Genomic DNA, 26,691 nt, shown 5'->3' on the forward strand with positions numbered 1-26,691 from the left:
ACTGGCTCAAAGCTTTCTGCTTGCAGGCTTGCATATTTCTTTCCTCCAGCACCTAGCTATATTTAAAAAAATAAACACTAAAACTAAATAGCATCACCAGGAGAAGGAATTTCAGTTTAACATGGTATCAGCTGGAAGTTGATAAAAAGCAGAAGTTTAAGGTAGAAAGGTTATCCTAATAAGAGGAAAGTTTTTGCCCCCAAAACCTCCCATGCGGATAAAAATGGTGCAAGAATTCCATTAACAAACTGGGGTTCTGAAGTAAGTAATTCACTTTTTTTTTCTAGGCAAAAAGGACCCCATCAAAAGCAGGTCTTAGTGTTAAAATAGCCCAAAGCCTCCTGATAAAATGCCAGCTACACACCCCCGAGCTGAGTTCTGTGAAATAAAAGGAATTTATTTAACTTACAAAGATAAAACTAACAAATGAGATTTGCGTTCTTCTCATATACATACTTCACAGCTTGCAGTTAAAATTGCTTTTAGACAAAGGTGCAATTTATCCTATCGGCTTCTGTTTCTCTTGTACAGTACGGCACAGACACAAACACGAGAAGAAAAAAAATACAATTCGTCAACACTGAAATACACAGACATCAGCTGTTTATCTTAGTAAGAATGTGTTGGCTTGTTTAGAACAGAGAAAAATACATCTGACAAACGAGCTAATATATTACAAGCAAACAAGATTGACCTCTGCATAGTTTATACAATATGCTGCGGAAATCGGTTTAAATTTGTCAACTCTTTACTTACTAGCTGGCCGTGTGGAAGGCTGATGTTTATCAAATGTGCATTAGGTGGGTTTGCTACTGGATTCTCCCACAGCATTATTTAGTAAAGTGTTGTGTGTGTGTATGTGTGTGTTTTTTTTCTGGCCCAAATAAAACTCAACTGATGGTGAGAAATAAGCTCTGGTTTCTTGCAAACTTTTGGTGCCCATAATACATTCCTGATGCAAAGGCTGAAAATAAATAGGGGGAAAAGGAGGAATCCAAAAAGTGGAATGTGCTATGAGATGAAGAGTCTTCAGAACAGAGAGAAGTCCTCTTCTCCTGCATCACATTTGCTATAACATCCCTCTCTTGAGAGTATTACAGTGCTTAATTTCCAGCTCTATCCCTCAAGGGCATGGTGAAATGAGGCAGCTCATGTCAAAATATTGCACAAAATTGATTCTGTGAACTGCGTGATGTAGAGCACCCCAGCATTGAGAGTCACTGGAGGAAAAGAGGAAGGATCTCAGCATTAAATAAAAAAGCTCATGAGCCACCAGATCATTTCTCATTGCACATTAGCCCACAAATAGTGCATTCATCACATTGTCATATGACCCAAAGAAATGTTTATGAATAAAAAGAACACCCTAAAAACTGCACTCCCTCAAAACATCCTTATATCCTTTCAAAACCAGAAAAGAAACGGACATGCTTCAATTGAGGGAGTAGGATTTGACAGTTCAAAGAAGGACACTGAGAAAAAAAAGCTTATTTTAGATATTTGCTGCAACTACAAGACTGTAAGCCTCTTTGGGCTGACGTGAGTGAACAAGGCTTTGAGTCAGAAGGCCAACTATGGGTCCCCTGGGAAATCTAACTCTGAAACAGGGCATGCTTTCCCCACCAGCCTCTGTTTGGTAGACCCCATAGCACTGCTGCAGTGCTTGGACCAAGACAAACGTGCGTGTGTAAATCCAAACCTTGCTCTTCCTGCTAATTCAATACTGGTATTACATGTTGCAATAATTTCTTGGAAAGCCAATTGTAGGGAAGCATTCCTTTAACTCTTGATGGAAGGTCAGGCCTTCTTCTGATGGGACAACTGCAAAGGCTACATAATGTCGCAAAGGTTTGAGGGAATATTGAAAGCGTTGGGTAAAACCCGCATCTTGAGAGTGCCGTCTGCTCCACAGGAGAAAATGCGATTGCCTTGGGCCATTTCGATCTGCATGACGCCTGTGCTCAGGTTACGGAAGATTGACTGCTTAGCATGTTCATGTTTGAAGGAATGGATCAAACCATAGCCAGTTAGTCTCCAGACCTACAGTAAGATAACGGTATAGTCAATATCTAGGAGCTGAGTTGTTTAACTTTTGTGGTTAACCAAGCTCAGAGAGCACCAAGGACTCCACAATTCAACCCTGAGCTACTTATATTCTTTTCTATTGTTTAACTATTGTTTGCTGGATTGGTTCAGACCTCATGTCGAGCCATAAACCATGTTTAACCAACACTATTCACCACTGGTCATATTCAAAGAAACCACAATATGGACTTCTGGTTGTGGCAGCCTAACAAACAAGGCAGTTCCACATATTCAGGCCTCTCTTTGTCCAAATTCAGGAATTTGCAACTTTTCCCTTTGAGGGTGAAGCTCAGAGAAATAAAATTGGTTTCACTTCAGTAAGTCTAGTTGATAGGATTACTCCCCATATATTTTAACAACTTTCTCCTCCTGCCAAGTTTATTTATTTATTTATTTATGAGAGTTATAGGCCACCCCAATTGGTCATGACTCTTGGTGACTTGCAAACAACAACAATGAAATAGATTGCTGAAAAAAGTCAAAAGACCAAAAAAACAGGCAAGGGTCAGCCATCCACTCTAACTTTAGGCCTGGGGGCAGACCCAGGAATTAAAGAGCCTCATTTAAATAGGACCAGAATGGGGGCTGTACAAATTTCAGGAGGAATAGAGTTCCAGAGAACAGGCACCATGACGGAGAAGATCTGCTTCCTGAATCCCACCAGGTGACATTGTTTAATCAATAGGACCAAGCACCTGTTGGCTTTATCAGAGCTGCTTGAAAATATCCAAAGAAGAGGCTGTCACCTTCCCTGTAATTAGTTCCATGATCAAATTGCTCTTACTGGTAGAAAGTCTTGACCTTCTTCTGCGTGCCATCCCTTCAGGGACATGAAAAGTGCCATCTTGGTCTTCCCAAAGCCAAACTCCCCTAATTCCCTCAATTTCCTTCCTGTGACTTGGCTTCCAGCCCTCAACCATTCTTGTTGCCTTTCCTGGACAGGAAAGAGGGCAAGCTCACCTTTACGTTGCCTTCTGCAGAACCTGTGCAGAAACACTCTTCTGAGGAGTCCAACGCGAGGGCCTTGATTGCAGAATCATGGGCTTGAAAGGTGTGAAGGGCCTGCCTTTGCCGGATATCAAAGATGGATATGTGTCCTTTCCTGCCTCCAGAAATCAGCAGCTGATGTTTTGGTGCGTACTGAAGCACTGTGGCGCCATGTTCATGACATGTGAAGGCTAAGAGGAAAGACGAACACCCAGACAGTTCTTACAAATTGTTATTAGCCTCAGCTGAGTAACTTAGGAACAAGAGAAATCGGGAATAGCCAAGTGGGTAGAACTAGTATATCTATATCAGCTTTTCCCATCCTGGTATCCTTCAGATATGTTGGAAAAAGAACCTGCAGAATTCTGCAGCCAGCATCTTTGGGCCATATAGTCTGTGGACAATAGTCCTGACACATCTGGAGGGTGGCATGTTGACAAAGGTTGATCCATGCACTAACAAGCACTGAAATCTGTATTCCCATTTTCCAAATGATCTCTCCCAACCATCTTTTTTTTCTAACTACTTCTTTGAAATATATTTGGAATATAAATCAGAGGTAATATTCATACAACATGGCTTGTTTAGCCATTATTTATTGATTAAACCATAGTAATCTGAGTTCATACAACATACTAAACCATAAACCATGATAAACTAGAGTGGTAGGATTCACACAACACATAAATCTACAAACAAGCAAACCCACCTTATGGCTTAGGATGCTTTATGGACCTGGTTACATGCAGAAGGCAATTCTACTTGCTAGCAGGTAGGAAAAAAATGGGTAACCAATATTTGGGGGTAGGGGTACTGTCAGATTGCTGAAGTTACATAATAGTGTGACTATTTGCTGTATCTGTTAGATTTTATACTCCCCTTTCTTCTAATATTAGCTGTGCCAAAATGCAAATTCCAGGCTGAGGGAGCAAGAAAAATTAATAATAAAAATGGATCTGCCTCGTGACTACGATGCTTAAAGGAATACATTCTAATTCTATACATTTCTGCCTCAGGGTAAGCCTGCACACTGAGGTTTTTTTAAGGAAAAAGGGTCCACGTGTAATTGAAAGACTTGTTATCAATGAAGATGGAGCTTATTCCTGGAGTCCACTCTGCTGCTGCTTCTACTGAATTCTTCTGCATCTTCAGAAGAAAATCCAGCAGCCATCTTTTCTTCGGACACCTGGTTGCTCTCATAAATTTTAACATTCTCTGGCCACGCACGGATTATTGTGCTAGAGACTATGTCCTCCTACATGTTTAGCCATGTTTGGGCTCTTATCAAGCTGATTAGCTCATGTTTAGTCTAGCTCAGGGACAGGCAAATTCTGCAAACTCTTGAGGCCATTTCATTCTTCAGGCTGGGGGGGGGGCACGAAGTAACGGCATGCTCAAGGAGAGGAGAGGAGACGAGAGGAGAGGGGGCGGTAGGTATGTGCCAAGTTCTATAATGACATTTTACAACATATCCTATTGATTTGAGAGGATTTATATGCCACCAAACTTACATCAAAGCAACAATGCTTTGAATGCTTTGAATTACATCAAAGCAACAATGACTATCCATTTAGGGCTGTCATACAATTATAAGCCAATTTGGGAAAAGGGGACCCCCATGCTTGATTTGCAGCATAACTGCAGAACTGGGCAGCAGTCTTCTCACACTGGCTGACACGGGATTTGCCAAGGTCCTCTTAACTTCAAAGATTCTTTAGCTAAATGCAGAGTAAGTATTGTTATTAGATGCCAGATGCCCCAAAACCAGCACACACAACATCCATCCAGGATGCTTCATGAAAATGAAAAAAGGATGAAAACTTTCCATTGTTCCACCCAGGTCAGAGATAGCTTCTTAGTCAATTAGATCTAACAGAAGTTGCAGTCCTGGGCCCCATTCTCTGCTTCATGTCCCTTAAGACTTGATAGGACACTCCTGAGAAGACACCTGTAGAATTGTGCCGTGAATCATCTAAATGATGGAAAGAGTTTCCCACTGCTTTTTCCTGGGATACTTTTCAACTTCTAAGTCTAGCCAGATGTTGTGGAACTTCCTAGTGGGTCTCCCATGTCCAATCTTGCTTAGCTTCCAAACCTAAACAATGCTCCTTGTCCTCAAATGCTGGCAGGAATAACCACAACAGTTTCTTTGTAACGCTACTAAATGACCTGACATGCCTAAAGAGGCGGGAGGATGTGGGAACAGCTACTGAGAAGGCCCTGCTCATCATAGAGCTGACTTGATTACCAATGGCATTAGAGCAAGCCCTCCATTAATTATCTTAACTGCATATGGCAAGTCACAGGGGAGAAGGCGTTGAATGTTCAGAGCTCATGGCTAGAATCAGCTTTTTTGAAAGCTTCAGTTGACTCGGGCCAACTGAACAGGAGAAAAACACGCTTGAAGAAAATAGCCAGTCTTGACTGAAAATCTCCATAAAGTATCTGGCTGAGGACAAAGCAAGGCTTCACTGTGCCCTTCAGAAAGATCCTACGAATAGCATAGGATTCACTTTGGATCACGTTACTTACATCAAGATACGGCAATAAACCTACCATGTATGAGGTTGTTGGATGATGACACCAAGGTGTCCCACAAGCACACATTCCTATAGAAGAAGACATACCCAAGAAAAATACAGTTAGTACTCAACAGTCACCAAGCCCATGGTGGATGACTGGCTGCCCTGCACTTTATTTTCTGAACATACCGGTTGTCATTGGACTGTCCAGATGTGGCTACTAGACTTGAAGAGGTAATGAAGGCAAAGTCACTTGTGGTTTTGCTGTGGCACTGCCAGCTCTGTAAAAGAAACAAGAACAGCAGCAACAGATACAGGGTGATCAGCGGTACGGTACAAACTGCCAATACGAAGTTCAGACTGTCCAGCCATCATATCTTCTCAAGCCAAACAGCTGGAAAACCCATTAAAAATTGCCAGTATATTATCAGCTGTAAAGTACAGGAAATGAAAAGGAGCTTAATTAACACATTTATTTATAATTATCTTTTTTTTGCAATTGCTAGCAATCTAATTAAAATCTGACACTTGGAAAGGACAAGATGTTTTTCCTCATCTCTGTGTACCATCTAAATGGATTTCAAGGATTAGAAATCAATGCACAATTAGCCATCTGTAAGTTGTGTAGCAGATAGGGTCCGTATGGAGAGTTATGAAAGCCCAGATAAATAAGCAAGCAAGCAAAGAATTTTTTTGAGTGGGGGGAGGCAGAAAAACCTGAGAAATAACATTTTTCTTCCAATGCTGGGTGATTCGTTCCTTCCCTCCTTTGAATTTTCCCAATTTTTTGCTCCTCTAGATCTTCAGCACTCTATCAACAAGGTTTAAATTAAAGGTATACATCTTCCAGTGAAGCTGTACCTCACTAGGACAGGTATAGCCTCCGCAATGGTCTTCTGACCTCCAAAGTCCATCAAATGGACACTTTATCAGACGGGAAAGAATGGAATTCAAAATAACAGCCAATTACCTGCGATATCCCCAGGAGTCACCAGATCTAGATTCCAGCAGCACAGAGAGTGGGTAGGGGGGTCTTTATATGGTTCTTACACAGGAGGGAGTCAGAAAATGATGCTGATTTAATATAAATTGCCCAGCAATCTTACTTTCCTGATCCAGCTGATGCCCACCTTAATCAAAACAGACAAGTAGAAAATAAAAAGGTGCAGAATTATCCTGATTACTTACCAGATAGGGTTTAGGATTACTTGAAGTTTGGTTTACTTGCCAAATACTCAAGAATCCCTCTCCATCGGCTACCCCACACTGTAGGAGACAAATTTCACACATTAGTGGCTCTGTGAGTATGTTCCAAAGAGCCACTCATCAATGTTCAATCATCAAGGGTAATTTTACTAATATATATATTTTTAAAAATCAACAGTGGGACCTATTTCTAACTACCCATCATGGCCAACAAATACATCTAAGGTCCCTATCAGCTAATGCAGTGCTGGGTTCATCCTCTATATCCATGTTTCTCAACCTTGGCAACTTTAAGATATGTGGACTTCAGCTCCCAGAATTCCCCAGCCAGCCATTTGCTTTAGAAATTCATTCAAGAAGAGGAGAATTTTACAGAAAGTCCCAGCGGGGGAGCATAATATTCCAGAACTGATTTTTGTGATGTTGTCTGAACAAAGGCTGAGGGAGATATCGTCCTGCCTTTCAGTCCTGTCTCCCCCACAGGGGTCTGCAGCTTCTCTGGTTCCTCACTTTCTTTCAACCCCCAAGGAAGGTATCAACAGTCAACTCCTCCCAGCAGCCCTCTTGGTGCAATAACATGGAGGTGGGGGGAGAGCTGCTTTGCTAGAGAATTTCTCTTTCCAGCTGAGAAGCTGAAAGAAATCCAACTACTTTCTCTGCTAGAGAATTTCAAAGGGTCCTTTCTGCTCAGTTATTGTCTTAACCTTTGTCCACGGGATCTAACACAGAGTCAGTCAGTCAGTCAGTCTGCCTCTGTCTCTCTCTCTGGCTCTATAACTGTTTTGCAACTGAAAGCCCTTACCTTATTGCCCTGAGAATTGAAATACATTCTAGTAACCCTGGCGTTGCCTGCTTGCCGGAAGCACACCAACTGCTGGGGTCTGGTCCATTCAAACATTCGGACGCTGCCATCCTGGGCTCCAGTAAGATCTGGAAAGCCGTCCCAAGGGCAGAAACAAGTTGTTATTAACACATAATTAGTGAAAGGGAAGGAGAAACATGAACAGATCTTATCTTCAAGGCCCTTCACTAGACTGCTATAATTAACTGAACTGATATTCCACCTTTTCTCCAAGAGTTAAAGGTGGCCTACATCGAGTTCCCTGATCTGATCTCTAAGAAGTAGACTGAGATGAAAGAGGGTGATTAGTCCCAGGTCACCCAGTGAACTCTGTGACCAAATGGCTCTCTCTGGGTTTAGGTTTGACCCTTTCATCAACATTCTACACTGTCTCTCCGCCATTCGAGCTGTCAATCAGAAAAATACTTACAATATTGATGGATCGGGTGAGAAGTCATTCTTTTGACGTTGTTCAAATTCCGTTTGATGAGCTGCAGGCAAAAGAAATTAAAATCACAGTCAGATTTGTTGCTCCCCAGCCAACAGAATAGCTTGCTTTCACAGCAAAAAAAGTGTACGTCCTTGCAATATTTAATACTGAATTCCTGATGTACACTGAAGTGGATCTTGGGGCTATTTACTGCTGAGCAAACATGCTCCACCGAAGAATCAAAGCAACTTCCAGATTTTTTGCATTAGGGTTGGGGAGGAGGGCAGGGGCAAAGGGGGCCTCTTGCAGAAGTGTGGACAAAACGTCTGGAGTGCTCCATCCAGAACTGTGTGTTGAAACACTGCAACTTGGTGGCGGAGTACACATTAGATCAGGCCATTGACCCAACTTTCCATGGGCAAGTTATGGAGCAGAAGAAGCTAATTTAGCTCCAATCACTGTCAGCAATGCTCTAAATTTCAGACAAGAGTTTTAACTGTACTGACCCTATGAGTTTGCGTGCAAAGTGTCCCTCAACCACCAGGCAACTGTGCAACTGAAATATTTTAAAACCCCTCCGAGATTACTTGAGCTTTTAAGCAGCAAAGACAGGAACAGTTTAGGGATGAACATACAGAAATGCATTCTGAATTTGTGGATTCTGTTAACACAAGCAAAGTGCACACAGCTCCTGTATAATCAGGACAGGGACACGAATGATAAAAGGAAGAATCTGGTACTTAGTGCCATCTAGTGACTCCTAGATGTATATCATGTGATGGCATTTAGCAGACCTCATCTAATCCCAATGAGATTACAGGATCAGATCGATGCACTACCCTCTACAATCCCATGGGGGCGGTATAAAAATGTTCCTTTTCAGCAGCATTTATGCCCACGTGGAGGTGGCTCTGTGGAATCCCTAAGCCATAGGCTCCTTTGAGGTTCTTTACAAGGAATCCCGTAAAACCTATGTATATCTATCCCATTTTAAAGAACTACCCACAATGCTTATCTGTCACTTCTATCTGACCAGGACCCTGATGTATCTTTCCAGGTTGCCCCTGATCTTGTTCTATCCATCCCACCTACAACTGAAGATTAGTACAAATTTTGGTGATGGCCACTGTTATGTGTATTACTGTTACTATATTAATGTATTTTAGGTAATGTTATTGTATTATATGTCTACTTTTTAGTTTTATTAACAATAGTTCATAATTATAGGTTTATGTATTTTTATTGTAGTGTTCTCTGCCCTAAAGGCCATAATAAAGGTTTTGATTTGATTTGACTAGTTAGTGCTTGGAGATCCCAGGGTTGGACTGAGAACTCAAAAAACATGGAAGAAGTCTTTGGTAAACCTCTTTTACATGGTTGCCAAGAAAAAATATGTGGGTCACCAAGACTGGAGTTTGCTTTGGGGGAGATTTACCTTCCCAGTGATCACTGTACCAGATCTTTTTCTCATTTATGGAAAGAAGATGGAAAAAAAAATATTTGACAGTATTAAAATGGAGGAGAACGTGCAAAGGTGAAGTTACTTACTATACCAGCTCCGGTACTAGTCTGCCCACTCCCCAACCACGGCATTGACGAAGTTGACAAATTTGAAACATGCTGCATCTGAGCCACTGCAAAAGATGCAGCGCTAGGCTGGGTAAGTGTGGTGGTGGAACCGCGAAAATCAACATCATCTGAACTACAAAAAAAGGTGAAAATGGGATATTGGAATCTTACACGGCTGAGATTGAAAGAGTACCAAAATTGAGCATTCAGTAACTGGTGAGACTTCATGGGCCTAAGCAATGCTTAGCATCTTTAAAAAATGGACAGTTCGGGAAAACAAAGGACCAATGTTTAATTTGGACCAAAATTAAGTTTTTTGGGAGGAGAGGAGGCACAGCGAGAGTAGGACAAAGATGCAATTTGAACATGGTGGTGGACAAAACAAAAGATTGGAAAGTCGTATCTTTTGCACTTTAGGTATTAATTAGATTTCCCTAAGACTTGTAAGAGTTAAGAAGTTGGACTGCATCTAGGGAGAACTGGGTTCAGATCTCTGCTTGACCATGGAACTGGTGGGCTGACCAGCAGGCCAAGCTACCTTACAGGGCTGGCAAGAGGAGCGGAGTCCTTCCCTTGAACTCCATGAAGAAAAGGGGGGTGGGTCCATTAGGATAACATCAGTAAAAACTGGTGAGACCATCCAACCTTTTGGATTCCCTGTCAAACTCTTCTCCAATCCATATGTATGGCTGCGCGGCCAAGAGAGCCGAGACGTCCAGTTCTTGCACATCGTGGGTAGACGCTAAAACGATCTCATTGATGTTTGCCTGCACAAAACCCCAGCCCCCCAGGCCAAAGCTTAGGTGTTAGAGGGTTTAAGTTGAGCAAAAGGTTAACACAAGAAAGGTAGCAACCTTCAGAGGGCATTACCTTATTCACTGCAAATGCCAGGATCATATCTGATTCCTTGTGTATAATTTTGGCTCTTCCTCCTGGGTAGCCTAGTTCTGCCTCCACCTGGAAAACAGAAACCATCCTTTGCAACAGGTGCATTAAAACACAACACAGAAGCGAGCGGACAGTCTAGAAAGAGACACACAAGAGAAGCCCAGCAGCTGTGGCTCTTTTTCAGAGAAATGGGTCTTTCCACAGCACGTATTCCTCTGAAGCCAAGACATTTCCATCCCACGCTCCAGCATGCAGGCTGGTACGCAGAGGACTCGATCCTTGGTTTTCACATGACCCCCACGTGTATCACCTCCAATTGTTAGTAGAGGGGGTTAAACATCTGGGAGAGAATCTCAGCGTGCTTGTTATTTTTGCATTAGGAAAAGCAAGGCAGGAAAGTGAGCCTCGGTGCGGTTTTTTAAAAGTGATAGTAAACATTTAGGGAGATGGGATAATACCTTGGCTTTGCCATCTTCTGCTACGCTGCTCTGTTTTGTGACCTGCTCCTCACGGTCTTCCACAGACTACACAACAGCACACAGTCACAGATGAAAACACATGCACAAACACACACATATATATATAAAAAGAAAAGAAAATGAAAAACCTTCCATGTCAGTGGTTAAATGGACACCTTGTTCTTCATAATACCTGTTCTTGATGACCATGGTGTTTTTTTTTTTTTTTAAGGAGAAGGGGACTGAAATGGATTTATTTTGAAAGCAGTGCCAGGTGGATGAATGGAAACTCAGAAGATACAACAAGCAAAACGAAGCAAAATAACATGGGCAAATTTCATCCTAGCAGGATGTTTTAATCTATAGTCTTGCTGGGCCCAATTTTCGTGTTCTGAGAATGGATTGCATGCAGGATGCACGCCCTCCATCAAACCAATGTATCATCAAACCAACGTTCAGCGGCTCATCTGGATGGAGGAAGGATGAGTTTTAGGCCATCCAGATGTTGCTGAACTCTAGCATCCCTCACTACTGGTCAGGCTGATTAGGACTTTTGGGAGTTACTCAGGAGCACCTGTAGTTTCCCAAACTTTGCCCAATGTATTTGCCCAACATATGGGCCCCTCATACCTATCAATTTTCTCCTTCCGTTTTGATATAGGAATAAAGAGGATAACATTGAACCAGTATCCCATGTTTTACTCAAACTGTGGGTGGCTAAAAAAGGAAGCGTTGTCCTAAATAAGTGTAAGATTAATATGTTATTTATTTCTGAAACTGAAAGGGTGCTGAGTGCCCTAAACTGGATAAACTATGCCAAAAATGCAAACACAGCATGTTCCTACTGCCAAACTTTATGGTTGGGCGATTCGGGCATTGTCACTGTAAGCATTTATTATAATTTATTTTAAGGTGAGTGTTAGGAAATCCCTAAAGTTCTTGTGTGGCTCTAGCCCAGTAACTTTTGCCAATATTTCTTCTCCTAACCATCCTAGCTCAGATGCATACAACCATCACAACTCACAAGGAGGCTTTCCATACAGATCTATGATTTCCCTATCATCTTTAATCCAATGATGCCATATAAATGTATCACCTGCAACAGGATGACTGGAGCAAAACTATAAGAAAACTTCTGAAGGTTGCTGGAAGGAAGACTTTTTTCCCCTTTTTTCTTTAAATCATAGGATATCAATGCCAATCACAAATCCTCAGATGTTGTTTCCTGGCTCTATCACCCCGTCAACCAGCACTGACTCACAGAAAGTTTAGTGCTGCAATCTAATGAAATCTAGGGAGAATAAATGCTTCTAATGAAAATATGCTCAACCCATTTCCTGTTTTATAATCCATCAGGGAAGACCCAGGATACAGCTGCATTATGTCCAAAATATCTGGAGGACAACAAGTTGGGGAATAGTGTAATGTAAATTAAATGGACAGCCACTGAAATAAATAAGGGTGAAACAAAGTGTCACTGCAAAACAGAACTTAATATGTTGATTTCTTTCACTAACCTCACTTTGCTTTCTCTTTTTGGTGAATGTGTATCGAATGAAAGTATCTTGCAATAGTTCTTGTTTCACCAGAAAATGCCACAGTCTCTTAGCTGGCAATGCTGAATAATCTTTTGATCTATGAGGTGGTAGAAGGAAGAGAAGGTGTTACCACGGTATTTTATTTCTTCAATCGTGTCAAGAAAGGACAGAATCAGAATAAAACACAGTTACAAATTGTCGCAAATTCTTAACATGGATGGTCCTTATTTTTTGCTGTTAAAAACACCATTTCCTCTTTGGAAATGTCTCATCTAAGAAGCTATCATTCACTGCTAAGCATGAGATTAAATAACTGGAGGTAATTAGGTCTAAAAATCAAGATCCTGCCTGCACAAGATCAAGAAGGTTGTACTTTCACAAATGATCAAAGCTGATAAGGAAGTTCTAAGCATCCCCAGAGTGGGATTGACTACGAAGAATTTCCATAAACAAATGACTTTAATGAGCTGTCTTCATTCAATCATGACTTTACATCTGCTAGTAAAAGAGTTAAGTTACTACAGGTTGAGTGTTCAAATGTTCTTGGAAACCTAGATCAATGTTCCTCAATCTGGCACCCTTCTAGTGTGTTGAGACCATTCACACTTCTCAATATTTCCAGCCACTATGGTCAAAGGCCAGGCTAATTGGAATTCTAGAAGCTGCATCTCCAATACATCTGGAGAAGAATGATTGGACAGTGTTGATTCTTATCAAAGCTTAGAAAAGGCTTCCTTAACAAGTCCCTTCCAGATGTGCTGAGAAAATAGCCATAGCCAGGTCAGCTAGGAAATCTGGAAATTGGAGACATGACACATCTGGAAGACCAGCCTGAAATGTCTCCTCCTCCTTTAAATAAAATAAAATATGAAATAAAATGTTTCATACTTAAATGGTGTGTTTTCAGGATCAACCATTGCTTTAATTCGGGCTGCGGCTGCTCCGGCTCCCGTCCCAAGTTCAGGGAAACAGGTATTGATGTAATCTGGTGGGGGACCTTCAAAGTGGTTCATTCGTTCTTGCAGGATCTGTTCCCAGTTTTCCAAATTTTTAATCACAGCAGTACCCAGAGGTGACGTGACGGGAAGCTCTGAAACATGAACGTTTTTGCTGTTTGTTTATCCCAAACAAAACATGCATCCAGCTCTGGATACCCCCTTTTGAGGAAGATTCAGGGCTTTTCCATGCTGCAGCCTCAAGCTATTTCCCTTTCATAGATATATCACTTAGAAATAAACCTGGTTTATGAAAGCTTTCTTTGGATTTCTACTCCTTCCTCTGCTTTGGTTGCGGTGATGGCCCAATTTTCTATCCAGGTTTACCACAGCCCCTAATGGATGGATTCCCCTGCTCCTTTACCTTTCCTACTTACTATATTTTATCTGTTTTATCTCATCGTAGTCTATTTTATCTCATTTTACTGTATTACACTTCACTCCATTTTATTGTATCTTATTGTGGCTGATGTCCAGGCTTGGATATGGTCCACTGACTAATCAATAAAGTAGACCTACCTACTTTTACTTTTCCTAGACCGGTCCAAAAGAAAAAGAAAACACCAGTTTTACCACTTTTTTTCTAGTCACTTAAGCTAAAGGGGAAAGTGGCAGAAGTCTTATCCATTTCAGCTGGTTTGAAGAAAAAAAAAGGACAGGTGTTTCACTGTTCCATCAATGAATCTGAACCTGTTGTTTCACTGTTTCATCAATGAACTTGTTAAAGAAAAAAAAAGGGGGGGGGAGACAGGTGGAGCCCAGTTTTCCAATGTTTGAGGGATGAAATTATTAAAACAAAAAACGGGCCATGGAGGACAGGGATCAGGGCCTGGGAGGGAAGGGGCCTTCCTGCCACAGAGCACAGTAGCCAATTGAATGGAGGGTTTGCCCAATCAGAAACCGTCCTGTGGCCATACAACAGAAAGACAAGCAGAGGTGGTATTCCCAGTTTGCTGAGGGCAGAAATGGACCAATGGTCACTGGTTCAAACTCATCCTGGGGCAAGCTGGTCATGTGGATCGTTCCCTGATCAAGCACAAGAAATTCTGACATCTCTTTAAAAAATTCTCCTGGATGCCAGACAAGGCTTATTTATGGCTTTGAGGATATTCTTTCTCTTCCCTGCCCAGTTCAAGCTTTTTCCTTTGTTCCTATTTTGTTTCCTAGAATTCTTTTAATTTTACGGCTTCTTTCCAAATACACAATTTATTATTGGACTAGTGGAGGCCGCTTCATCTTGGTTGCAGCGGTGTCTGTGTGTCCATAAAGTCAAGATGATTGCCATGAACAGGGTGTGGCCAGGAGGGCCGTGGGCGAAATCCCACCCTTTCTAATGTGCATTAAATACACAATACATGTAAATAAGGGGTAGGGGTTTGATCGTATAGTTACAACTGCCACGTTGACTTTTTTGACCCCCTTCGGCAGATATCTCTGCCTGGCTTCTTCTCCATTATTTTGCGTTTGTTCTACTTTGCAGTTTAATCTGGTCTTCAGGATGGCGTTGGGTTGAGTGTAATGCAGGACAAACAAAAATAATACACAAATTTCACTGAATTCATTATATTTAAGTTGTCAGGTTGAAGAATACAGAGTGTGTGCGTCTGATCATCAGAAGGATAATGCAACTCACCAGATAATTCCAAGCCAGTAATGGGGAAAAAGTTCTTAATATTGTTCAGAGCAAGTTTTACCATTGCCAAATGGATAAGGCCCCAGCTGCAGAAAAGAGGAAATATAAATGTTTATGTAGCGAGGGGAAAAAAATCAGATATATACAGTGTTCAAGGGTCATCACCCCAACCACATTTGAAAGGAAAAATAAATAAAGGAAGAAATTGAATATTAAGGTTAGATTTTGGTCCCTTGCCAAAAGGTTATGCCTTATGATTGGATGTTCCATCTTTTACAAGCTAATTAACATCCCAATCCTATATACCAGGCTTTTTCAAACTTAAATAATTACAACCCACCTACTTTGGCTGACAGACAGGCTTTCTCCTAGGGGAATATACATATGGCTGTAGCAAAATAGGTGGTTTTGTAGAAGTATCAAAAGGACATGTCCTTGTCTGACTGACTGACTGACATGTCCTTGTCACTGTATCTTAATAACTAAAAACCAAAAAGAAGCCAGATTTTCTTTTTTTAAAAAAATCATCCTCTTCCAATACTTGGACCGAGAAAGGAAACTGTAATTGTAAAAATTAAACCCATCAGCCAGACATTTGAAGAAGAGAGCTAGAAGTGTCAGAAGCACAAGACACTGACTTTCCAACATTAACTGAATCAAGGATTACAAAGTGCACTTGTTATAAAGGAAACACCCTGTAAAACTCAGTGGGAGTTACTACAAATCATTATTTATCCAAGCTGACTATCAAGGGTACCACAAGCCTATGAATACAGCTATAGTAAAGGATGGCTTTGAAGCATGTTAGGTGACAACCTCACAGCCCTTAAGCAGGTTTCAGTCTGGCCAATGCTTAGCGCTTCATAATGGACGTGTTGTCAGCAACCACCTATTCTGATACAGCTAGTCCTCACTTACTGACCACAGTTGGGATTGGCGACTCTGACGCTAACCAATGTGCTTGTAAAGTGAAAAGTCACTTGACTGCGCCCAACTTATCATGTCAGTTTGTCAGTTCCGGCTGTGGTTGTTAAGCCAATCACCGCGGATCGTTAAGTGCAATGTCACATGACTGCGACTTGCTGCCAGCTTCCCCGTTGACTTTGCTTGTCAGAAGCTGGCAGGGAAGGTCACGAATGGTGATCACATGACTGTGGGACACTGTGACCACTGTAAATACGCGCTGGTTGCCAAGCACCAGAATGGTGATGACATGACTGCGGGGATGCTGCGATGGCCACAACTTTGAGGACTGGTCCTAAGTCTCCTTGTTCAGTGCTGTTGTAACTTTGAATGGTTACTGAACGAGTGGTCAATAAGTGAGGAGTATTTGTACTTGATCTTTCCAAGTCCCTCGCCCCCAAAAACAAAACAAAATTGAAGCTTTGCTAGATAATTTAACTTTGGGAGACTTCCAACATTTCCTGGAAAACCAGTGAAACCTCGTGATATTTTGGCCTCATAAAGTATGTATGTTTATTCATTTGAATGACTGATGCTCTTGTATCTACAGGTGCCATGTTTCCAACTCCTGCCACCAAGTGTACAACACAAAGGTGGGCTAGAAAGGCAAGTGCATGTATCGTTTACAGCAGGAGAAAAACGGAAGGCCTTGGGTGCACTTCTGAATGTTCCAGCTCGGGGGTTTGCTACCTGTATGAACTGGCATCCTTGTGCTCCAGAATTTGCATATCAGAGAGGAAAGCATCCTCATCTTCGTCCTCGCTATGAATGCTTTCGTCAGAATCGTACATCACCCCACTGTCTGAAAAAGGAAGGAAGGGCTGTAAAGGAAGGACAAAGAGAGGCTTCAAAATGGGCTCTTCCATCATGTTCCAGACCTCGCTTGCACGCAAGTCATTCATTTCAGAGACATGGGAGGATTCTGGATGTCACAAAAAATTCCCTAATGGGAAGAGCTGTTCAACAGTGGAAGAGGTATCTTGGGAGATGGCGGACTCTCCTTCAGCGGCTGCATGACCGTCAGGGACACCATGATCATGGATTCCTACATTAGGAAGAGGTTGGACGAGCTTAAGTTTCCTTCCAACCCTTAACCTTTTAGGATTCTATGAAAAGGGTTGGAAGGGAAATGGGAATGGACTTCCTGCTTCACAGAACTGAGTCAGGCCTACTTCTGATATTCAGTGGGAGCTTACCTTAGCCACAAAATAGTCTAACATGCTGAGCTCTGGGGGGATGAATTTTTCTTTGTAAGAAGGTCTTTCTGCAGGGACCGGGGGAGGGACCACGCTCTCCTTGACAGGTCTCCCAGGCACCAGCATTCTCATGTTGAATCTCCGGCGATGCTTATCTGTGTCTTCTGAAGGGACTGGAGGGGCTAAGGGAGAGAGAGTTCAAAGAGCTACACCGATACATGAAGACAAATTCACACATTCATCTTGGAACTTCCCATATCCCTTGTCAACAGAAAGCATGGTCTAATCATATGTCAGGGTTTGCTAACCCATCCCAATCTCTATTTCAGAGGAAAGAAAAGCCTAGATACCTCCATTGATTCTTGCAAGAGAAAGGATAGAAAAATAACATGCAATCCATGCTCTGTTTCAAATCTTTTTTAACTATGGCTAAACAGTCAATAGAATCAGCCATGCTGTCCCAAAATCGATCTTGTGATTTCTCCATACTTCTGTTCTTGAAAAAGGGGTCTTTTTCTAGCTTTTTTTTTTTCCTCCTGAGAATTTCCTTCCAATTTCTTTCAGGGGTTTTATGAGCTAATTATGTTGTTGGAAAAGAGTGTGCTACTACAGCCTCCCTGGTTGGGCAAATGTCTCCATTTGGAAAAGGCCCACAGGAAGAATTTCCTTCTGAAATCTTCCTTTAGGATTAAATCAAAATTAGAGAAAGCAAGAAGGCTATAGACTACTGGAGAGATTTTAAATTGAAAAACCTCTTTTCAACATCCTTGAAAATACCCTTTCAATGTCTTGCAGCTGTGGTAGATAGGCAGCCACATCTTTTATGCCCCTGAAAATTTAACTAAAAACGTTCTTTCAAAAGCAACTCTGTCTCTCATTAAACTGAATGTGAAAGCTTAAAAAATATCAGACAATATTTTCAGCTCAGTGTTCAGGATGCATCCCCTTTAATCCAAGCTACATCTGAACCACTCATTTTTGGGTTAAAGTCTGCAAAGAAGCCGTTGGTTGAAGCACATGTCAAAATCATCACTTGACTAATTCAATCTCTGTAATTTGAGAGTTTCTGCAGCATCAGGATTGTCCTATGGTGCTGAGTCTGTGTTTGGCTTGAATCTGGATTAGGCTGCACTGATCTGGAATACTGAAATCTAAGTGTACTGTTTGAAGGAAGGAATGCGACCTTTGTGAATGCCCCAATGGGACAGTTCGATTTAAAAAAAAAAATATCTAATTTTAAAAAAGTGATAATGTAGGAACAATAAAAGATTGCTAGTGAACCAAGAATGATAACAAACTCAATCTCTTGATTTGAAGACAGTCTCTATTTTGGCTCATCAAATCTCCCTTCATGAAAAAAAAAGAAAAAACAACAGATAAAGGAGAACAGCCACGTCTCAAAACAAAGGGAAAGATTAAAATCCATGCCACAGATCCAGGACTGGACCTATTCTTACACAACTATCAACCACATGCCCACCAGCACACAGGTTTCTCACCATCCTGCTGGAGCAGAGGCCAACTACCACAGCCAGCAGTGATCTGGTCGGTGCTTGATAAAGTAGTGTGTTGGGGTAACTCTGGATTTGCAAAGGGCGCTATGGTTTCTGTGTGGGTGGTGAAGTGCTGCGGTTTATCTGAATCGAACAGATTAGAAGGTGGATGATTCTAAGAAGCTCTGCAGGTTGGAACTGTACATGCTTGCATTGTGAGAACGGGCAGAAAATAGGGATGTTGGGATCAAGCAGTTAAAAACTCAATATCTCTCCGCCCCACAAATAAACAAACAACAAACTGATGTGGGTCTTCCGGGCTATGTGGCTGTGTTCTGGAAGTTTTGGTTCCTAACGTTTCGCCAGCATCTGTGACCGGCATCTTCAGAGGACAGGAGCACAGACAGGAGCAGTTCTCTCTGTGCCCCTCCTGTCTGTGCTCCTGTCCATCAGCCATTGTATTCCAGCCGTGAAAGCCTTCGACAATACAAACAACAAACTCTCTCTAAGAGTAAGAAAAGCAAAGATGCATGTCGAAGTGCTGACTCTTTTGTCCTGCTTCTGTCAGATGTTTAGGAGAGAATATTTCAGTTAAGCCACAATGTGGTTTGGGAGGCTGTGGCTTGCTTAAGAACTCACGCTTAAGGAAAACAGGACTTAGCATGATGTCAGTTGTGGCCCACCCCACCGGACTTCCTACTTAGCTTCCTCTGAGGTTCTACCAACTCCCTCTATATGAATTTTTGCTTACTGCCAGATGGCCTAGAAACTTACAAAAATGATATGTAAATTCCATACCCAATACTGTTATCTTCTGACAGTAGTTAACATTTCCCTTGATTGACAGTCTGTTGACACTATTATTTTATTGACAGCATTGTTTATTCTTTCAGCTTCCTCTAGGAGCTCATGATGGTGGAACACAGTCCTCCAATTTTTTCCACAACAAGAAGACTTGGGAGTAGGTCCAAAGTCCCCCAGTAAGCTTCCATGACTAAGGTGGACTTCAACCTGGGTCTCCCTGTTACTAGTTTCACACCTTCACCCCTACATCAGTTCTCCATAAACATATGGTTGTGGTTTCCCACTGCCTTCTTCCAGGAAGTTTTTTCAACTCTAGACCAGCTGATAGCCCTCCAGTTTCCTAGTGTCCTCCCATCCAAATTTGAACAAAGTCTAACCCTGATTTACGCTGTGTCTTATATGGGTGCTTTTGCCAGATGCCCCACCTGATTTTCTCCCATTCCCTGCTGCTTCCTCCTCCTGCATGGCAGGACACTGAGAAGAGGCTAGACTACAAGGAGGAGGTAGCATGAAATGAAACTCATTCACCTCAAAAAATAAAAAATAATAAAAAATTCAAAAATTGCATTAATGATTAAAAGGGTTGCTGCCTGCTCCATGTTTCCTATCTCCTCCAATAAAAGGAGATACTGTTTTTACTAACTGTGCACACCTTATTTTAGGCATATTTTACAACTTGCATGTGTGTAGCAAGAAGTCAAAGTTTGGTGGTACAACTGGAGAAGAGTCAAGGGACCACAACGAAACAGCCCTGGGGAGGGAGATTGCTCAACTTTGATTTCAGGACTAGGAAGGGCTCTATTCTGATTGTGAGAACTTCTCCCACATTCATAATCCTTGAAGAGTTACCTGGAATATTTTCTGATAGCCGTCTGGGTTTAATCACAAGTTTCACTCCTCCTCCAAAGACTGCTGCCCACATTCGATTGTTCAGAGGATGGGCTGCCAGCCGGAATAATTCATTGCAAGCATTTGTTGCAAGAGCATGGATCAGAAGACTCAGGTACACGGCCACCACAGCTTCACAGAGCAAGATATTTAACTTTGGGTGATCTTCATCCTGAGCTGTACTTAAAAGATTGAGTAGGGAGCTCACACCTGCAAAAAGGTAACAGGAGAACTTCTGATGGGGAGCGTCTAGGTGTGATTTTTTTCACCTATATTAGCCACTAAGGACAACCACAGGACATCACCAAAGCATCGTTCAAAATCTCACCCATTTCAAAAGAAGGGAGTTAAACACACGCTTCACATATTCAAAAACAGGGTGGCATAAATTCATGGAAGATAGATCGATTAATGATCCTTTTCATAATAGCTCTTTGGAAGTTTAAAGGATGCTACTGAACAATCAAGAAGATAAGAATAAGGGTGGGCAAATGTTTCAAATTCAAAATGTTTCAAGCTTGAAACAGTTGATTCAATCTTATTGGGAAAGTTCTGAGCTTAAAATGGTTTTAGTTCAGCTCAAAGTACTTGTTTTCAGCTCGAACCATTACCAGTTCAAAATAGTGAAGGGCCTTCACATCCACTGAATGGGCTCTTGGGCAGCATCCTACTGAATGTGTGAAGGCTGGATGCTGGACTGGATGACAGACCAGGTTTGCACCATCAACTAAACAATCGGTGTTCCCATTTAGCATGGCATGCTGTAATGGCATGTGGGAAAGACCTTGGGAGGCTGGGCAAAGAGACAGTGCCAAGAGAATGGTCAGATAAGAGACAGCATAGCCCACAGCTGGAAAGTGGGTGCAGCAAGAGGCTCAGAAGAGACTCTTCCTAGTTTCTTGGGCAGTAAAGGAGATGGAGGGGAGAACTGTACTTTCAGACTTGCAAGATTGATGTCGGCCTCATGGGTTAAGCCAGATAGGAATCGCAACCAGATGAGCTAATTCGACTTTATAGTAATGCTATTTTGACAGAATCTTGCAAGTCTGAAAGTACAGTTCTCCCCCCACCCCACCATCTCCTTTACTGCTCAAGAAACTAGTAGAGAAGATCTCTTCTGAGCTTCTTGCCCCACCCAGTGTCCAGCTGTGGGCTATGCTGTCTCTTAATTGACTGTTCCTTCGGCAGCGTCTCTGCCCAGTTTCCCAAGGTCTTTCCCACATGCCATTACACATGCAAATGCAAGTACATGGCTATGATGTGGTTAAGACTAAGAGCCGTGGCTTGTTCTTGGCTTTCCCAGGCCATTTGGGGATTCCCATGACCTGTGGTTCTCTTGCTCCACCTATGGCTTCCCATGTCTATCTGCAGCTTCTGTGAATACAGATCAGTGTTTAGATGACGCTTAACTCAGTTATTCATCTGCCCTAAAACCCCCTTTGAAGTGGAACTGATCCTTCAGCAGTGTCTTTACTGCTCCCTTTTGCTTCCCACACCTTTGGGTATGCAAGGAATTCTTTTTAGGAGCAAAGTATTATTCTTCCTCCACTCTATGTGCAGCAGGCTCCAACAAGTGCCTGCATTTCCCATGTGCCTGCATTTTTCCTTTAGCAAAAACAAAGATGGATTGACTGCCAGTGACACACCTGTGCTGGACAGCGTCAGGTCAACAGGATGGGACATGGAGCCCAGCCAATGCCCAGTGCCAGAAATTAATTTGTTGAACAGAAAATGCAATTCAACCTTATTAGCACTGCAACGTGATAGCTTTATTTCGGTCTTTGACCAGAATAAAATAAAAACACAGATGGAATTAACAGGCATAACACAGAAACAGTCTACATCTAAAAACTATATGAACAATGACTCTAGACTTAAAAAATGGGGAAATAACAGTTTTGTGTCTGCCATTCAGCCCAAACCTGTAAAAGCCACAGGGGTATTTAAAATTTAAAAAAAATTCAAGTATTGAATATGTTATAATGAAATAGTATACTGTGCTGTCTAATGTTCTTTGTTCTAAAAGATTTAGCTACCTTATTAGCATGAACGGACCCCTATGTCCAATTAAACCCCACTGAACTGGATTGCACTGTGAGTTGGTTTTGCTCAGAGATGCACAATAAGAGAAGCAGTTGTAAGAATAGAGGTGCTGAACTATTTATGAAAGAACCAGCAATATCTATGTCATGGGAAGAGAGCCAAAGAAATGACTCCTTTGCACCATACTCAAAAAGCAACTGCAATAACAGAATGAATGAATGAATGAATGAATGAATGAATGAATGAATGAATGAACGAATGAATGAATGAAAGAAAATAATTTGGCCACTGCAAGATCATGGCGAATGCAGTCCATAGGAACCTAATTCTCCTAGAATTTCAGCACCCAAAGGAGTGATAGAATGCAAGGCAACAAATCTTCAAAGAAGAGCATCTTTATATCATCATAAGAAATTCTACAAGCCTGCTTCTTTTGAAAATAAAGAATGCAGTTAGATTCAGTTTCCAGTTTTGTAATTTAAGATCCAGGGTTCGGTCATAAAACATTTTTCTGTTGTGCTGTGATTCCAAAATGGTGTAAATATTAACTGAAGGCTTAGCCACATATCTTTAGTTTCTGAATGTTACTTGCTAGTTTCTGACTGTTACTTGCTAGATATTACGAATGGGAGAACGCAACACATTGAAGTCCTGTTTGCCGTATTCCCAGAGACATCAATCTATACAGATCTTTCTTCCAATACAAAAGGACTGAGCTGATCTTCTGAACTTTCCTGCCGGCTCAAATTCTAACTGACTGACATAGACACACTTCCATGGAATCACAGACACGCATGGCTTTTCTTACCAGGCCACTGAGCAGGCAACGAATTCGGTGTGACGTGTTCTTCGATGCTCTCTGTCCTCAGACGGCGACGGTCGCTCAGCAGTAGCCCTTGGTAAACCATTCCTGTGAACTGATTTGTTTCTGTCTGACTGCTAAGAAGAAGTTTTAATTTTTTCTTCACCTCAGAATAGAAAATCTTACACCAAAGCAAAGTTGGCAGATTAGTTGCAGGGGGTATTTCAGTGGTCTAAGCACAAAGACTCTTGAGTCAAAAGCTCTAGAATGGCCTTAAGAAGATTGATTGATTGATTATTTATTTATTAATTATATAAAAAATAAAAAACCATACACATACGAGTGTATATGTATATGTATGTATGCGTGTGTGTGTGTGTGTGTGTATGGTTTTTTGCTCTTGTCCTGGATGATCCAGCCCCTTTCCCCATTTTCCATTATCATGTTGTGCTAAGCCAGAATCCTTCATGATTATCAATGCAAGCAACCTGCATATTTCTGCAAGCAGAAGCAGATGAAACATCCACAGACCTGGCTCCACTGGTTCATTGACTAGGATGTGCAATGCTATGATCTGATGATTCTGTTCAGAGGTGATTTGACTACATCATCCTGCCAGCCCTTCCAGGTAGTCCACACCAGGAAACCAAGGTTATGAATGCTAATACCCCTTTTATCATAAGGTTATAGTAACAAAACCTTGCAAGTCAGAATGTGCAACTCCCCTCCCTGCCTTTATGTTCAAGAGAACTAGGAAGGGTGAAGTCTGAGACACGTTCTGAAATTACATTCCTGCTTTGGACTCAGATTTCTCTTAACTGATCATTGTCTTGGTTGTGGCTCTTCTTCTTGTTCCTCAAGGTTATTCACAGCCCATTACACATTCCTTTGAACCCAACCTTTGTCTCAATCAAATGCATGCCTTCTAATTAATTAGAAGATCTAATGGATTTCCATGTAAGGCTTCCACTAGGTGGGTCAAAATCTGCAAGATGCGGGGCATGGTGTTACAATTCAAGTCACACCCCTTTTTATTGCGCATACCAAAGGGCAGGGCTTGCATCACAATGCCACAATGCCTTCCATCCTGAAGATTTTGACCACCAACTACAGACACCACTAGAAGGGTGCACAGATATTTTTCAAATCTCTGAATCCCTGTTTTGCTTTGAATTTGAACCAAATCAACTCAACTCATGAAACTAAAAAATCAAACTAGATCATGTTTACCACTCAACCAAAAGCAAAATTTGGTTTCCACCCTCCCAGCCATCAAATCCTGCCTTTAGCTCTAGGTGAGCATGTTTAGGATTACAACTAATCTGTAGCAACCTCATGTTTTGAACCACAAAGGAGAACAATACAGCTATCCTGGGAAGAAGAAAGAGCAAAGAAAATCTTACCTGTAGCTATGGCTGTCGCATAAGGCTTGATAAATAGATGCAGAAAGGGAAGCAGCTAAAGAATAGAGAGTATGGACCTAAAAAGGAGGCAGAAAAATGGTTAGGATATGATGAATACATTCCAATGAATTTTTGCACAATTTGATTTTCCGAGCAAAAGTGCTCCATAAAAGATGCAAGTGGGTGTGTTTGTGCACGGACTAGTGTGAGAGTGCAGCAGGATCTATGCTTCCTATTAGAGCATGGCATCCCTCATAGGAATTGACCTGGTGCATCGATTGGAAACCTGGATTTGGAGCGGGAATGAAGGGATGCAAAATCGTATGTAACAATAATGCTGGGTGATTGGACTGGTTACATTTTCTCAGTCTTTCATTCAAGGCTCTGGTGAAGAAATAAGGAGGGTGAAGTGAGCCACCCTTTTTGGAGGTAGGGTGGGAAAAGAAGGAATCTAAGTCAGGGTTGGGAAACTGGAGCCCAGAGGGAAGTCACACTTCCACTCTAGGCTGCTCTGGTGAGACGGCCCCTGGAATCCCATTCTGATTGCCACAATACAAGAAGGACGCCAAGGAACAGGAAAGAGGACAGAGAAGAGTAAAAAAGATTGTGGGGGGCTTGGGGGCTAAACCCTATGAGGAACAGCTAAAAGAACTGGGTATGTTTAAGGCAGAAGGCTAAGGGGAGATATGAGAGCAGTTTTCCAATACCTGAAGGGCTATCCTAAGGGAAGAGGGTGTGGATTTATTCTTTGGGGTGCCCGAGGGTAAGATGAGAAATAATTGGCGGAAGCTTTATAGGGAGAGAGATCCAAACTTGAAATAAGGAGGAGTTTCATGACCTTGGGAGCTATTAAGCAGTGAAGGAGCCTGCCTCTTGGAGTCTGGGGTGTTTCCATCACTGGAGGTTTTCAAGCAAAGGTTGAACAGCCACTTGTCTGGGATAGTCTGAGGATCTTTGTTTTGAGCAGAAGATTGGATGAAAAAACCTTCAAGGTCCCTTCCAATCCTATGGTTTTATGGTTCAGCTGTACCAATACTACAGCTCCATGCAGCCCCTGCCCATATAGCCAATGATGAGGAATGCTGGGAGCTATAGTTCAGCAATACACAGAAGACCATGTGTTTCCTGTTTTTGATACAATGCAACATGAAGAGATCAGGCAGACCCCACCCAAACTCATAGACATAGAAGCTCCACGACCACTTTCTTGAATCTGCCCCTTCCAGACATTTTGGGTGTGCCATTCCCAGCATGCCCAGCTAACCTAACCTTAGGTGACCTCACCTTGGAAAAGCTATTCAGAGTGGTGATGTCATTGTGCAGATAATGATTTTTGCAACGTCCCTTCCACGCTAAAGGTAGATTTTCCCATTTTATTACCTTGACATCTTCGACGTTGGGATGTGGGGGCATTTTCATCTGGACAATAGTGTAGAGGATATCATGGATGTGGTTGTTTAAGTAGAGGACGGGATTGGCGATCACTGTTTTTGTGGAAGCAATGCTGGCTGAAAGTAGTGGTAATGTTGTGGGGAGTGGAAGTGGTGACTGTAGCTGTTTGACAGTAGTTTCCTGATAGGAGGAAAACAAGAAAAATAAAATGGCAGAACCGGGAATATACCATTGCTCTTAGATGATATAAATACATCTCTCAAATTTCAGAAAACAGTGAAATAGAGTTCCCTTTTCCTTCCTTCATTGAGTTTGGTGCTCAAGACTCAAATGAAAAAAACTTTCTCAAATGAAGCTTTTTCAACCATGTACATGGCCAAGCTCACTGCACAAGGACTACAGTTTTTAGAATGCTCACACAGCTGAACACTTCTCTTGGCCAACCCTCTACCCTTTCTCCATAAAAGATGGACATTTGAGAAGCCGAAGTGGGAAACCAACAATAGAGGAACGTAAGATCCAGATTAATCTCCTTCCAAATGTAAGATGGCTGTT

General features: G+C 41.9%; 1 protein-coding gene across 4 annotated transcripts in view; it reads right to left on the reverse strand.

Moving 5' to 3' along the window:
- Positions 1-867: 867 nt before the first annotated feature.
- DMXL2 (Dmx like 2) overlaps positions 868-26,691 on the reverse strand; it is a 64,584-nt gene continuing 38,760 nt past the window's right edge. The window contains exons 25-44 of one of the 4 annotated variants that reach the window (XM_088148534.1): positions 26,125-26,316; positions 24,745-24,821; positions 23,348-23,475; positions 20,458-20,706; positions 17,312-17,493; positions 16,806-16,936; positions 15,153-15,238; positions 13,413-13,614; positions 12,504-12,621; positions 10,987-11,052; positions 10,511-10,597; positions 10,286-10,407; positions 9,620-9,773; positions 8,072-8,132; positions 7,603-7,730; positions 6,783-6,860; positions 5,784-5,875; positions 5,629-5,681; positions 3,046-3,263; positions 868-2,040 (exon numbers count right to left, since the gene is read on the reverse strand). In XM_088148534.1, the coding sequence (XP_088004660.1) occupies positions 1,831-2,040; positions 3,046-3,263; positions 5,629-5,681; positions 5,784-5,875; positions 6,783-6,860; positions 7,603-7,730; positions 8,072-8,132; positions 9,620-9,773; positions 10,286-10,407; positions 10,511-10,597; positions 10,987-11,052; positions 12,504-12,621; positions 13,413-13,614; positions 15,153-15,238; positions 16,806-16,936; positions 17,312-17,493; positions 20,458-20,706; positions 23,348-23,475; positions 24,745-24,821; positions 26,125-26,316 (2,634 nt within the window). In that variant the 3' untranslated portion in view covers positions 868-1,830. Of the gene's footprint in view, positions 2,041-3,045; positions 3,264-5,628; positions 5,682-5,783; positions 5,876-6,782; positions 6,861-7,602; positions 7,731-8,071; positions 8,133-9,619; positions 9,774-10,285; positions 10,408-10,510; positions 10,598-10,986; positions 11,053-12,503; positions 12,622-13,412; positions 13,615-15,152; positions 15,239-16,805; positions 16,937-17,311; positions 17,494-20,457; positions 20,707-23,347; positions 23,479-24,744; positions 24,822-26,124; positions 26,317-26,691 lie in introns of all 4 variants that reach the window. The other 3 variants (XM_088148533.1, XM_088148536.1, XM_088148535.1) reach the window with 3 other exon arrangements.

This window comes from Python bivittatus, unplaced genomic scaffold (genome assembly GCF_059951505.1).
Source record: "Python bivittatus isolate LINGU-HERP-01145 unplaced genomic scaffold, Pbiv_v1 ctg000530_np1212, whole genome shotgun sequence".
Taxonomy (NCBI): Eukaryota; Metazoa; Chordata; class Lepidosauria; order Squamata; family Pythonidae; genus Python; species Python bivittatus.